Source organism: Chiloscyllium punctatum, chromosome 19 (genome assembly GCF_047496795.1).
Source record: "Chiloscyllium punctatum isolate Juve2018m chromosome 19, sChiPun1.3, whole genome shotgun sequence".
In the NCBI taxonomy this organism is placed as follows: domain Eukaryota; kingdom Metazoa; phylum Chordata; class Chondrichthyes; order Orectolobiformes; family Hemiscylliidae; genus Chiloscyllium; species Chiloscyllium punctatum.
The window spans coordinates 79,454,147-79,469,580 of NC_092757.1; the positions used below are offsets into that span (position 1 = coordinate 79,454,147).

Here is a 15,434-nt window from a genome sequence, read left to right on the forward strand (position 1 = left end):
TTAATAATTATTACATAGATCATAAATTAACAACTAAAATGTTAATGCACATCAATTACTTTGTTCACATTTACCTAGAAAACTATGTAATTCCAATAGCAAACACCAAAATCGGTCTATAGTAATAGCCATATGTAAATAAACTCCTACTGTCATTAACTTCAAAGGTCCTTCTCAAAGCCCAACTCTGTCACCCAGTTTTTGCCAGCTTACCTCATTTTTGTTCTGCTCAGTGTTTCTTTTCTTAAACTTCTGAATTTGAAGATTATATAAATGCAAGTTCCTTTTTGTTTTTAAGAATTGAAGTGTTACCATACTTAATCTTAAATTGTTGGCAGTGGAGCAGAAAAGTATAATTCCACATTGGTATTGAAGTATTATTTCTTGGAAAAAGTGCAATTTGAAGTACGGTCCAACCAGACTCGTTAAAGAGCCACAACTGGTGGTAGTTTAAACTGAGGGTCACAATGCCTCAAGTGAGAGGAGAGATCAAGAAAGAGAGTTCTTCGTGGCAGTTTCAGCTGGTGTGGGAACTGAATTTGCACTGTTCCTCTACATTGCAAACCAGGTATCATCCAACTAAATGAACCCAACCCCAGATTCCCTGAACCAATAGAGGCAGCAGAGTGCAAATGTGAATATATTTCCAAAGACCTCTTAAATGAGTGTGTCACTTCCTAAATGAGATAGTAATAAGTAAGAAAATAGTCAGACAAGGAAACTTTACATGGTCTGCCTTCCACCTGAATGTCTGTCTGTTTAATTGGATTTTGTTTTATCAGTTTTTACTTTTCAAATGACATTTTCATTGTCAATTATTTCTTTCAAAATATATCTTTTTTTTAAAAGACATCTGAGTAGATATGATTGTGGCAAGCTAACGATGGTCGCACCTTGCTTGAGTTATTTTACCCACTATGTTGAAATTTTTAAGCTTACTCGTTTATGGGATACAAACATCATATGTTTGGCCAGCACTTTTTGCCCATTCTTAATTTCATTTGTGTAATAGCTTAGTTCATGTGGCCATTACGAGGGACTAATTTTGGTGTTTACTATTGTTCCGGGGAAAAACACCAGTCTTGGAGTCAGAATCAGGGTTCAATGACAGCTTATTGCACAAGGAAATACTGGAGCTCCGGGGAGAGAAAGATACCAACAGCACAGTGGTCAGCTGCGAGTCTTCTCTTGACCCGGAGCGCACGTCAAGAAACTTTTGTACATCTTGTGATACAATAAGTCAGTGATGAGATTATTGTCTTTGCCACAAACAAACCATGTTACAATCGTTGATAGTTTCGATACAGTCTTTGTCACTTCCAGCACAGCGTTTGTTAATTTCCGCGTGGTCGTTGTCAGTTTCAGTGTAGACAGAGAAGGATGATTACTGCACCCCTGAGTATTAGCATTTCGTATTGAGTCTGTATCAAGCTGTTAGTATTTCTGTAAGGTGTTGGCTGGACCCAGACACTTCGGGCAATGTTTATTACTCATGTGTATTCTCTCCCCCACCCACCTTAAGCTAATCAACTGGGTTGTGAGTGCATTGCGCTGGCATTATGATGGCCCCAAGTAGTGTCTGCATCCGTTTTGCTGTTTCTCTCCATACTGTGTCAAGTTGGCCAACTGATGGCTCAGTGGCCATCTTGTGTGTCCGTGTGCCTAGTGTCACCCTGCCCCATGCCATTTCCCTCTTCACTATTGGAATTACATTGTGTGCATGTATCTGGAAAACCAAATTATCAATGTGCTTTGCTATATTAGTTGTTAACGTATGATGTGATTGCTGTGATTTATTAAAATCCTTTAACCATAAGCAAGTCTTGTGCCCACATTCTCCGTTTTTTTTCAAAATCTATGATTGGCTTTCTCATTCTTGAGTAAAATGTCCACTGTCTTTGTGCTATAATATCCATTGAGTTAGTAGTACGACATCTAGCAGACTGACAACCCATATGCACTTTATTGTTCTGCATTCACATTGTGTAAGTAGGGTGGTATTCTTTTTTCAAAAAAAAGGAAGCCAGTGTATTGGATTGCATCATACTGTTGGGAAATAGGCTTGGTCCTCGCTGTTCACAAAATTGTTGATACAGTCTGTGCTGCTGGTCAGAATTTTGATATTCCTGCATAATGTGAATATAACTTTAATATTTTCTTATCCAGTTTGCTAGCAGGTGCATGAAGTATGAAGTAGAATGATCTCAAAAATGTGGATAACTTGGGGTCATTGGAGTACGGGGAATATTATAGTAATTTCTTTTCATGCATGTGCATTCATAAGCACATTGTTATTTCTAACTTCTGATTCTTTCTTCTAGAATGTTCCTGCTGCATCAATACGTGTCACTATTTTGGAAAACATTATCTTGAGTCCAGCTCATGATATTTATTTGTTGATAGGCTCTATTATTCGCTACAGAGTTGCTAAAGTTGTAAATGGGAAAATGACAGGTAACTTTCAACTACAAAAACTAAATTGAACTACTGCCAGAAGAGGGAATTTCTATATCTCTTTTGTTTCTCAGATCAACAGTTATAGATTACAGAATCTTGAAAGGTTATTTGCTTTTAATATTTTCCTTTGGACTCCAGATGGACATAAAATATGACTGAACATGGAAGCATTTATTTTCGGTGTGAGTAACTTGTTATGAGACTGTTGGGATAAAGATACTTTTAGAATGTCTTCTGTCTTTAAGTACGCATGTCTACAACGGAGCTGCTGAAGTAATACATATTAAACCAGCAAGAGGCTAGAAGAACACAGTAAACCAGACAGCATCAGCAAGTCGAAAAGTGAACGTTTCGAATATAACCCTTCTTCCAGCCTCCTGCTTGTCTATTTTGCATTCCAGCATCTGCAGATTTTTTTTTGTCTCTAACAAACTATTACATATAGGTTTAATGCATTTCAATTTACTTTTAGCAGTGAAATTAGACATTGAACCAGATGTAACTGTAGTTGAATTTGTTTACTTATGATGGAGCAGTAAATTTGAAGTTACTTTGCCCATGTGAGGAGTGTTGTGTTGATTTTAAAAAAAACAGAAAATTGCAACCTAAAGATGTCATCTGGCTGCCTAGATTTCAATTAATCTGAAGTCTTCAGGTAGTGGATCTAGTAGAACGTAAAACATCTAAGATAAAGCAGTCAGAAGATTTGGGCTATTAAGGTGTTTTTTGAAGTGCAAGAAATGCAGAGGACTGCATATTCAAAATAACTTACACAGTAAAATAACATGCAACTAAACAAATTGCATAGAACCAAAGATTGATCAGAAATTTGGTCAAAAGGGTACCAAAACAATTTTTAGTGTTTGGAACAAAGCAGGCAGGGCAATGTCAGTCAACCAATTCTGTTAAGTGCTACGTTTTTTTTTGAAAAAAAATGCAAAAATACTATGACTAAAACATTTATGCACTTAAACAGTATTTAGATTAAAACTTTGCAAATTGTGCATTGAGAAAAATCTACTTCCACAATGTGGAACAAAACTTTAAAACAGTATTGTAAATACATTGCATGTAGCACACCGTCCCCCCCCCCCCCCCCCCCACAGGAATATTGAATTGAATTGAATTTATTGTCATGTGTACTGAGGCACAGTTTACAGCTTTGCCTTGTGAGTAATACAGGCAGATCAGAGTTAAGTACCATAGATAAGTAAATAATAGGTAAACAGCGGCAAAAATAAAAACACAGGTACAGGCAAATGTTAAGGGTTTGTGAGTCCATTCAGTATTCTAACAGCAGTAGGGTAAAAACTGTTTCGAAACTGGCTGGTGTGTGTGTTCAGGCTTCTATACCTTCTCCCCAATGGTAGAGGTTGTAGAAAAACATTGCCAGGGTGGGATGGATCTTTGAGAATACTGGCGGCCTTTCTTTGACAGTAGGCCTGGTAGATGGATTCTGTAGGTGGAAGGTCGGCCTTTGTAATTGTCAGGGCTAATGTCATCATTCTCTGTAACCATCTCACACTTTTTAATCCTTGGTCTTAATACGTGACCCAAAATTGGTATCAAAATGCTTGCAATAGCTGGATCATCCCAAATCTGCAGCTGAAAATATCATTTTTTTAAATGTCATTGAGTATTCCAGGTATGATTCATCACAATCACATCTGGAAGACTGGGAACAGACAGCAGGAATAAATGGTTCTTTTCCAAGAGACAGGGACTACTGGTGTAGTGCAGGGATCAGAGCTCTGAACCCAGCAATTCACAATATATATTCATGATTTAAATTAGGGAACTAAATAATATCTGCAGTTTTGCAGACAACACAAAGCTGGGGAAGAGGTTGAGCTCTGAGGAGGATGCAGAGATACATCAGTGTGATTTGAACACGCTGAGTGAGTGCGCAAATGCGTGGCAAATGAAACATAATGGATAAATGTGAAGATATCTGCTTTGGAAATAAAAAACAGGAAGACAGATTATTATCTGAATGATAACTTTGGAAATGGGGAGACTTTAGTGTCCTATTACACTAGTCACTGAAAGTAAGCATGTGCATATGGCAGTGAAAAGGACAAACAATATGTTGGTCTTAATAGCAAGAGAATTCAAGGACAGGAGCAGGGATGTTGTGTTGGAGTGATTATAATCTATTGGTGAAACCACACCTGGAGTATTCTGTGCAATTTTTGTTTAATCTGACAAAGGATGTTCTGGAAATGTTGAACGAAGATTAACCAGACTGCTTCCTGGGATGACAGGACTGAGTTATGAAGTAGGACCAGTGTCCCCAGCTCAGTTTCTGAATGTGCAGAGAGCAGCATTGTTTTAAATCACAAGATAAATTATGGTGGCAGGGAGGAGCAAAAAAACTTCCAAAGCCAAGAACTGAAGTTGGGACAGAACCTTGTTTGGAACAGAAAAGAATTTGAGAGGAAAATGCTGGTTTAAAAAATTAAGACAAGAGTTCATGCTAAATGTTTTCCTGTAATTTAAATGTTGGTTAGCTTGCCTTGTACAGTTTGAAACAAATTACTTTGTACTTAATCTCTACCGACATTTCTGCCCAAACAATTCATTTACCCAATATGATGCAAGCACATGCGTGTTTTTCAGTTTTGACACTGCTTGTGATTCACTGTGGGTACTGGGACCCTAGCAGAAATTTTGAAAGATAATATCAATAACCTAAAAGAAAATAAAGCTTTATTCACAGAGAATATAGAACATTACATCGCAGTACAAGTCCTACAGCCCTCTGATGTTCCACTGACCTGCGAAACCAAACTGAAGCCCATCTCACCTACGCTATTCTATTATCATCCGTATTTATCCAATGACCATTTAAATACCCTTAAATTGGTGAGTCTACTACTGTTGCAGGCAGGACATTCCATGCCCTTATTACTCTGAGTAAAGAGCCTACCTCTGACATCTGTCCTATATCTATCACCCCTCAATTTAAAGCTATGTCCCCACGTGCTGGCCATCACCATCCGAGGAAAAAGGCTCATGTGTCCACTACACGTAATCCTCTGATTTTGTATGTCTCTATTAAGTCATCTCTTATCTATCTTCTCCCTAACAAAAACAGCCTCAAGTCCCTCAGAAGACCTTCCCTCTATAGCAGCCAATATCCTGGTAAAATGTCTCTGCATCCTTTCCAGTGCTTCCATGTCTTTCATATAATGTGGCAACCAGAACTGTACGCAGTACTCCAAGTGCAGCTGCACCAGAGTTTTGTGCAGCTGCAACATGACCACATGGCTCCAAAACACAATCCCTCTACCAATAAAAGCTAACACACCATAAGCCTTCCTAACAACCCTCGCAACCTGGGTGGCAACTTTTCAGGGATCTATGTATATGGACACTGAGATCTCTTTGCTCATCCACATTACCAAGAATCTTACCATTAGCCCAGTACTCTGTATTCCTGTTACTCCTTCCAAAGTGAATCACCTCACATTTCTCTGCAGTAAACTCCATTTACCACCTCTCAGCCTAGCTCTGCAGCTTCTGTATGTCCCTCTGTGTAACCTGCAACATCCTTCCACACTGTCCATAACTCGACTGATTTTAGTGTCATCTGCAAATTTATTAACCTATCCTTCTGTGCCATCAACCAGATCATTTATAAAAATGACAAACAGCAGTGGCCCCAAAATAGATCCTTGCAGTACATCACTAATAACTGAACTCCAGATGAACATTTCCCATCAACCACCACCCTCTGTCTTCTTTCAGCTAGCCAATTTCTGATCCAAACTGCCAAATCACCCTCAATCCCATGTGTCTGCATTTTCTGCAATAGCCTACCATGGGGAGCGTTATCAAACGCTTTACTGAAGTCCATATACACCACATTTACCACTTTACCCTCACCCATCTGTTTGGTCACCTTCTCAAAGAACTTAATAAGACTTGTGAGGCACAGCCCACACTTCACAGAAGAGTGTTGACTATCCCTAATCAAATTATTCCTTTCTAGATGATTATAAATCATCTAATCCTTTCCAACAATTTACCCACAACCAAAGTAAGGCTCACTGGTCTATAATTACCAGGATTGTCTCTACTCCTGTTCTTGAACAAGGGGACAACATTTTCTGCCCTCCAGTCTTCTGGCACTATTCCTGTAGACTATGACAACATAAAGATCAAAGCCAAAGGCTCTGCAATCTCCTCCCTTGCTTCGAAGAGAATCCTAGGATAAATCCCATCCGGCCCAGGGGTCTTATTTATTTTCACACTTTGCAGAATTACTGACGCCACCTTCTTCTGAACTTCAATCCTGTCTAGTCCAATAGCCAGTGTTTCAGTATTCTCCTCGACCACATTGTCTTTTTCTTGTGTGAATACTGATGAAAAATATTCATTTAGTGCCTCTCCTATCTCTTTGGACTCCATGCACTGCTACTGTCCTTGACAGGCCCTACTCTTACTCTAGTCTAGATTAGAGTGGTGCTGGAAAAGCACAGCAGTTCAGGCAGCATCCGAGGAGCAGTAAAATTGATGTTTCGGACAAAAGTTCTTCTTCAGCAATACAGGCAGAAAGCCTGAAGGGTGGAGAGATAAATGCAAGAAGAGCTTGCTGCCTGTATTCCTGATGAAGGGCTTTTGCCCGAAACACTGATTTTACTGCTCCTCGGATGCTGCCTGAACTGCTGTGCTTTTCCAGCACCACTCTAATCTAGACTCTGGTTTCCAGCATCTGCAGTCATTTGTTTTTACTTACTCTTACTCTAGTCATTCTTTTATTCCTGACATAGCTTTAGGGTTTTCCTTGATCCTTTCTGCCAATGACTTCTCATGTCCCCTTCTAGCTCCTCTTAGCTCTCTCTATTTAGGTCCTTCCTGGCTAACTTGTAACACTCAAGCCCTAATGGAGCCTTCATGTCTCATCTTTACATAAGCCTTCTTCCCCCTCTTGAAAAGAGATTCATCTTTAGTAAACCATGCTTCCCTCGCTTGACCACCTCCTGCCTGACAAGTACATACTTATCAAAGACATGCAGTAACTGCTCCTTGAACAAGTTCCACATTTCAATTGTGCTAATCCTGAGGTTTCCTTCCCCATCCTATGTATCCTAAATCTTGCCTAATTGCCTTTCCCCCAGCTATAACTCTTCCCCTGTGCTATATATCTATCCCTTTCCATTGCTAAAGTAAATATAACTGAATTATGGTCACTTTCACCAAAATGCTCACCTACTACCAATACCAAACCCAATACAGCCTCCCCTCTTTTGGCCTATCTACATACTATGTCACGAAACCCTCCTGCTTACATTGGACAAAAACTGGCCCATCTAAGATACTTGAACTATATCATTTCCAGTCAATATTTGGAAAGTTAAAGTTCCCCCATAACAACTAACCTGTTACTGTCACTCTATCCAGAACCATCTTTGCAATCCTTTCCTCTACATCTCTAGAACTTTCGGAGGCCTATAGAAAACGTCCAACAGGGTTTCCTGTTTCTAACCTCCGCTCATGCTACCTCGGTAGACGGGTTCTCGTCAAATGTCCTTTCTGCTGCCGTAATACTGTTCTTGACTAACAATGCCACTCCCCTTCTTTGCCACCTTCCCTGTTCTTACTGAAACATCTAAACCCCAGAACCTGCAATAACCATTCCTGTTCCTGCTCTATCCATGCCTCTGAAATGGCCACAACAGAGGAAATGTTAATTAGTATGAGGCAACATAATTACAATGGTGACCAATAAATAGAGAATGAGGCATAAATCCAATGGTGGAGAAATCTTGAGGATTCCCATTATGGAGGAGCCCAGTTTGAAAACAAAGGCAGGAATATTGTCATTAATTATTTGTCCTCATCTGTGTATGTCCCTTAAATGTTGTGAGTATTTAAATTGTATTGTGGGTTGAATGAAATTTATCGAAAGAAACATCCGAGAATGCAAAGCAATACCTTGCAGCCCTAACCAGAGTGGACAGGCATCTTCCAAAATGACTCTTTGACAGGACAGGGACATTTACTCATGAGTCAAGAGTAGCTTTATTTGTCATTTTCTACCATAAAGAACAGATACAATAAAATACAGCGTTCATCCAGGATCAAGGTGTGACATGGACAGCATAAACAGCGCAATCTTACACAGGGCGGCATAACATGCATAAGAAGTGCAAAACACGCAAGACAGCACAGTAAGTCCTGACACACCAAGATAATAGGCATAGTGGTGTATAAATTAGTGTAATAATTAGTGAAACATTGTTTGAGCAGCAATTCGAAGTCGTGCAAAACGTTTCGGATGGAATAGAGTCTGATCACAAAAGTGTTAACGAGCCTGATGGCCTTGGGGATAAAACTGTGTTGCACAGACTTGCCGTGAGAGGCCAAACGCTCCAGTATCTTCTGCCAGATGGCAGGAGGGAGAAGAGTTTGAGTGAGGGATTTGTGGGGTCTTCCACAATGCTGTAAGCCTTTTGGAAGTACCGTGATGTAAATGTCTGTAATTGAGGGAAGAGAGGCCCCAGTGATCCTCTCCGCTGTCTTCCCTATCAGTTGTAGGGTTTTACAATCCGAGACGGTACTATTCTCGAGCCATGCGGTGATGCAGCAGCTCTGGGTACTCTCAATGAATTCTCTGTAGAATGTGGTGAGGTTGGGGTGTGGGAGGTGTACTTAGAGTCATAGAGATGTACAGCATGGAAACAGACCCTTCGGTCCAATCCATCCATGCCGACCAGATATCCCACCCAATCTAGTCCCACCTGCCAGCACCTGGCCCATATCCCCCTCAACCCTTCCTATTCATATACCCATCCAAATGCCTTTTAAATGTTGCAAGTGTACCAGCCTCCACCACTTCCTCTGGCAGCTCTTTCCATACACGTACCACCCTCTGCGTGAAAAAATTGCCCCTTAGGTCTCTTTTATATCTTTCCCCTCAAGACACTGCTGGACTTTCTTGGCTATGGAGCTGGTGTTGAGGGATCAAGTAAGATTGTCCACCAGGTGGATGCAAAGAAATTTGGTGTTCTTCACGATTTCCACGGGGAAGTTGTTGATGTCCAGTGGAGAGTGGTTGCCCCATGCCCTCCTGAAGTCAACAACCATCTCTTTTGTCTTATCTACATTCAGAGACAGGTTGTTGGCTCTGCACGAGTCTGTTAGCCACTGCACCACCTCTCTGTATGATAACTTGCCGTTCCTGCTAATGAGATCCATGACAGTCGTGTCATTAGTGAACTTGATGGTATGATTCAGGCTGTGCATTGCTTCACAGTGGTGTGTCAGCAGGGTGAACAGCAGTGAACTGAGCACACAGCCCTAGGGTACCCTGTGTCAGTGTGGTGGTATTGGAGATGATGTTCCCAGTCTGGACTGTCTGACGTCTTCCAGTCAGCAAGTCCAGGATCCACTTGTAAAGGGAGGTATTTAGGTCCAGCAGACTCGGCTTTCCAATCAGGTGCTGAGGAATCATAGACTTTTTGGTTCCACATTCAACACTATGAACAGTATTCTGACGTAGGTATCCTCCTGCAGGTGAGTGAGGGCCAGATGGAGAGTAGTGGAAATGTCATCACCTGTTGAATAGTCTGGACAATACCTGAACTTCAGGGTGTCCAATGAGGGGGCAGCAGGGTCTTAATACGCCTCCTCATGAGCCTCTCAAAACACTTCATGATGGGTGTTAGCGCAACAGGGCATAGTCGTTGAGACAGGGCGCTGAAGATGACTTCAGCACGGGGATGATGGTAGTGGCCACAGAGCATGTTGGAACTATGGCACAGCTCCGGGAGATGTTAAAGATGTCCGTGAGAACGTCTGCCAGTACATCAGAGAATCCCCTTAGCACTCTGCCAGGGATGTTATCTTGTCCAGCAGCCTTATGTGGGTTGACTGTGATAGTGTTGCTATTTAGGTATTACTGGAATTTAATTTTGTGGGTCTGGTACTAGATTTGCAAACTGTGGGTTGAGTTGAAATCTGCTTTTACAAATTGTGAAATTTAAATCAATAAATAGCAATTTTTGTTAGGCATCAGAAAGTGATTGTGGAATTAAGCTACTGGGTTGTCACTGAAAATCCAACACGTTCATTAAAACCTAGCAGGTTCCCTTCTTCGAACAATGTAATCAATCTGGTAGATCATGATATCACACTACATGTTTGACTTCTTAATGACATTTAAAACAGTTACTTCATGATTGGAATGAGCGTCCAGTGGATCTCATTAATCATGAGATTCTTGATTGGCCCAGGTTAACAACCCCAACCAGGAAGCCTTAACTGACATGACATTCAGAGAGTCTTCATTCGAGGGACTGGCTCTGAGCTGACTGGTGATGGGATACCAGCTTCTGTGCAGTTATTTTAGTTACTATATAAAGACCGTAGTCCATCATTATCTTAAGCTAATTAGGAATAGTTTGCTGGATCTAGACTTACCAGCCTACCCCACATCCTACGAAATGATAGAAAAAAAATTTGCAATTTTAAATGTTCACTTTATATATATTTGTTTTGGACATTAACATTCTGGCTGAACTGAATATTTACTGAATTATGACACTCCTGAAATCATACTTTGTACAACTTGGAGCATTAAAACATAGTACACGTCGCTCATTTTATCTAATATATCATCAATTAGTAACACTTTGAAATGTTCTGCTTCTTTCCTTGTTACTCTTGCAGAAATTGAGATGCCATCCGAACAGTACAAATTGGAGTTAAAAAGTGGTGAAACGGACTCTGATGTGGACAGAACAGTTGCAGAACTGGATTCTGACACCTGCATTGTCACAGCAGTCCAAGAGGGGCAGATTAACTTAGTTCTTACCTATAAGAGTATCCTTTTTCCATAAATTGATTTTCCACTGCACAATATTATCCATGCAAGCTTGTTTCCAACTTTAAAAAGTGTAGCATGTTCATTTCAGGAAATCGCTAACATGAACAGGATTCGTCTAATTGTAGATGTCACTGTCAACTCATCAAAAGGTTTCACATAATGTTATAAAATGTATTTTGTTGGTGTGGCTTTTTGATGAGTGGTTCTGTTATATAACAAATTGAGGGAAAAAGTGATATTTTATGGGTAATTTAATCAATAATAATTTAAAGATTTGTGCTGAAATGGTTCTTGAGAAAGAAATAGGTTGTCAAAACCTGACTATAATTTGGAGATGCCAGTGTTGGACTGTGGTGTACAAAGTTAAAAATTTACGCAACACCAAGTTGTAGTCCAACAGCTTTATTTGGAAGCACTAGCTTTCGGAGCGCTGTTCCTTCATCAGATGGTTGTGGAGTATAAGATTGTAAGACACAAAGCAGAAGTTTACAGTGTGATGTAATTGAAAGTCTATATTGAAAAAGATATGGATTGTTTAAGTCTCATCTTTTAGAATGAACATGTTGGTTTCAGTTCTGACTAAGATGAATATGATCCTATCCATAGGATTTCCTGATAGAATATTCTAAGTCTTAGAAGTGAAGGATTTTTTTTTCCACAAATATTAATGATTTGACAAACAAAAATCCTGTTCTTTGTCTTATTTGTTGATACTGTAGTGAAAAAAACAACTCCTTTAAAAGAAGCTAGTTCCAGTAGAGGAGCTGTAGACTCACAAATGGGAGAGAAAACACTATTGTTTTGAAAGTTTGCTGTAATTGTGGATTTATAAGTTATTTTCAGGGTTATGTATCTCGAATTCAAATGCATAGAAAATTGAAATACTTCGATAATCACTTGTCTGGGTGCTGTAATTCTAAACTTTTATTTTAAAAAAGACATTCTATCTGTTTTCTATTGTTTTGTTGCAATTTAGTTTCTTCCCTAATTTTCAACTTTTTTTTGATCAGTTAAATCAGTGGACAATTAGGAATTTCAGATCCTGCTTAAAAATCATATTTGGATTTACTATCTCAGTAAGAGGGGCCAAATTGCCTACTCCTGTTCCTGTTCCTTATGTGCCAATATTACCAGTAATGTAATATTCAGGCAATACTTTTGAGGCACGAAAAATGTCTTAAGTGACTGGCCACCTCAAAAGAAACTGGAAGTCTGCACAGGTGCTGAAACAAGTAGCTCTCCACAACATAATGGAATTCCTATGTTCATTGCAACCAAATCAGCATCTCTTCAAAATGGTGATTTTGGGGAGGCAATCCCAGTCCATCCTGTTCCCATCGTTTTAATGTGCTCACATCACAGCCATTTGGATAAAAGTCTGCTTTCTTGAGGGCAAGCGCAGGTAATATGCAGTTGGAGTTGTATAATCAATCCTAGATGTTGGATATTAGATTAAATTTTGTATAGTTTATATGCCATCATGTGTTGAATGACATTAAATTACCATACACTTGATAGGATTTCTTAAAAAAAATACTGTTGCTATCTATTATCTATATATTTGCAATCAGTAGTCCGTATTAAAAGAAGTTAAGGTCTCTTTAACTAAAATGTAGATATTCACATGCAAGCATTTTCTCAGCTGCCCAATTCTACAATATATGTTGTAGGGGCTGGTTTTCTAGGTTAGTGTTGTACAGATTTCCTTTATGGCTTGTAGACATAATATTGAATAAAGCAAGATAAGAGACTTAAGTAGAAAGAATTCACCCAGTTGTTGCAATAGAGTTATGGAGATCAGAACTTTTGGAGAAATGTGTCCTGAAAGTGCCTTTTGGGAGCACTGCTGATACTTGGAATTTCTGCATTGGTGTCTTGATCTTTTCAATAGCAGATTTTCGCTATGTTCCATATCCAACTATGACAAGTTTCCACGTAGTTAGTAATCATGCTAGGAAACCTCCAAAATATTGAAGCAAGGTAAACCTAGAAAGTAATGAAGATCTAGAACGTTTTTACAAAACCACTTGCATAGGAGGAAGTCCAGACTTGATACAGTTTCTGGCAACAATCCTTTAATACCTCCAGCTGCACTGATTTTTAAAAAAATTTAAAATCCTGCAGCCAAGAATGCTGCACCTAAAGCTTCCAATACTAATAATTTCGAAAAGTTAGGAGACATGGCAATCCTGTGCTGCTTACCTTCTGAGCTGTTGGTACAGGTTGGCTTGTTGATGAACTTTTTTTTTATTGCTATTATTAGATAATTAAAAGTTGACCAGTACTCTGTAACTCCACAATAAATGCTACATCACTAACTAAAATTATTTTTGCAACTCTTAGCATGCAAGCAATTTTATTTTTTTGCTGTTTACCAGCTGGATTAACATATGAGAAGTGAAGTAAAATCATGGACTCTAATTTTAAAATACAAATATTTTAAGTTTTTGGCATTTTAATTCGAGGGGGTAATAAGTTATTTGCACTAGATGTGAAAGTGGATTTGAGATTGCTGTCAGATCAGTCATGATCTTATTAAACAGTGGAGCTAGCTCAAGGGTCCCAATAGCCAAATCCTGCACCTTTTTTGTATGGCCTCAGTTAACTTGTAGATCTTGGTTATTGACTATTTAATGAACTCGAAATCAAATAAATTCAAGCTTTTCAAGAAGTGTTAATCGGTTTAATTGCAAATCTCACAAAGAAGGTATCTAAAAATAAGAAGTGAGATCTTTGGGTTTTCCAGTATTGGTCTTGTGTAGGCTAAAGAATATCCTCTTAGTATGATAGTTAAAATGCTTAGATGTTCACATTTTAAGAGAGTAATAGAGAAATACAGTGTGGAAACAGACCCTTTGGTCCAACTTGTCCATGCCAACCACATATCCTAAATTAATCTAGTCCCAATTGCCAGCATTTGGCTCATCTCCTCTCTCTCTAAACCCTTCCTATTCGTATACCTACCCAAATGCTTTTTAATTGTTGTATTTGTACCAGCCACCATGACTTCCTCTGGCAGCTCATTCCATACACACACCATCCGCTGTGTGAAAATGTTGCCCCTTAGATCCCTTTTAAATCTTTCCCTCTCACCTTAAGCCTAGTTTTAGACTCCCCTACCCTGAGAAAATGATTTTGACTGTTCAACCGATCCATATCTCTCATGAATTTAAAAACTTCTTTAAGGTCACCCCTCAGCCTCCGATATCTCACATTTATCTAGATTGAACCCCATCTGCCACTTCTCGGCCCAACTGATCAAGGTCCCATTGTACTCTGAGGTAACCTTCTTCACGCTCGGCTACACCTCCCAGTTTTGCTGTTATCTGCAAACTTGCTAATTATTCCTCCTATATTCAAATCCAAGTCATCACAAGTTCATTGTTCTGGAAGTTCGCAAAATATTTTATAACTACTCAAATTCAACATACTTGCTAGATGCGTGAAGATTGTTCTAAAATGACTCCTTTTGATCCATCCAGGTTTTTCTGTCTTTCCTGGAGAAAGGTGGGTTTTGGAAGTAGGAAGAACATATGAATTTAGAGTGGAAGTTTACGACAAAAGCAGTAATAAAGTTTATTTATCCGATGTAAGTTATTAGATAACCCAATTTTGTTTCTTCGGTGCACTTTTTTCCTTCTGTGTTCTTGACTGATATTAGCCATCAGTCCTAACTGATATTCATGTAATGTTTGTTTGTTTGATGTTTGGTACTATCTCTTTAATTCAGGGCAAATTCGAATGGTAAAGAGGGTCATTTGATCTGCTTCAAATTCTGTTTGACCACAAACCTGGGTGGCTTAGTTCCCATGGGGACTTGATTAGAGCAAGGTGATATATTTCACAGCTGGAAACTAAGACAGGAGCATTAACTGTAGACATGTTTTTAATCAGTCTTTGGACAGCAAATGAGAGAGCAGCCTTTTATAAGGACAAAAGGCTACAGATAACATGGTCAAAAGCGGGGAAAAGGCTTTAAGTCCTGTATATGTTACCAAGCAGATTGCAAGAGGAAGGACGATCACTGGCCAAAGAGGTGTACTCTGTTATAATCTAAAGACCCTGGAAAATTTGTTCTGTGAGGTTAGGAGAAGTTCCTAAGTTGCCCTTACTATTGGTAGTTCATTCTAGAATTGCCTGAAAA

General features: G+C 39.3%; 1 protein-coding gene across 1 annotated transcript in view; it reads left to right on the forward strand.

The window, feature by feature from the left end:
- The window catches only part of LOC140491205 (nuclear pore membrane glycoprotein 210-like), a 187,561-nt gene that overhangs the window by 26,663 nt on the left and 145,464 nt on the right, over nt 1–15,434 (forward strand). The window contains exons 6-9 of the mRNA XM_072589184.1: nt 2,322–2,454; nt 11,134–11,286; nt 12,907–12,975; nt 14,773–14,879. Of these exons, the coding sequence (XP_072445285.1) occupies nt 2,322–2,454; nt 11,134–11,286; nt 12,907–12,975; nt 14,773–14,879 (462 nt within the window). The remainder of the gene's footprint in view (nt 1–2,321; nt 2,455–11,133; nt 11,287–12,906; nt 12,976–14,772; nt 14,880–15,434) is intronic.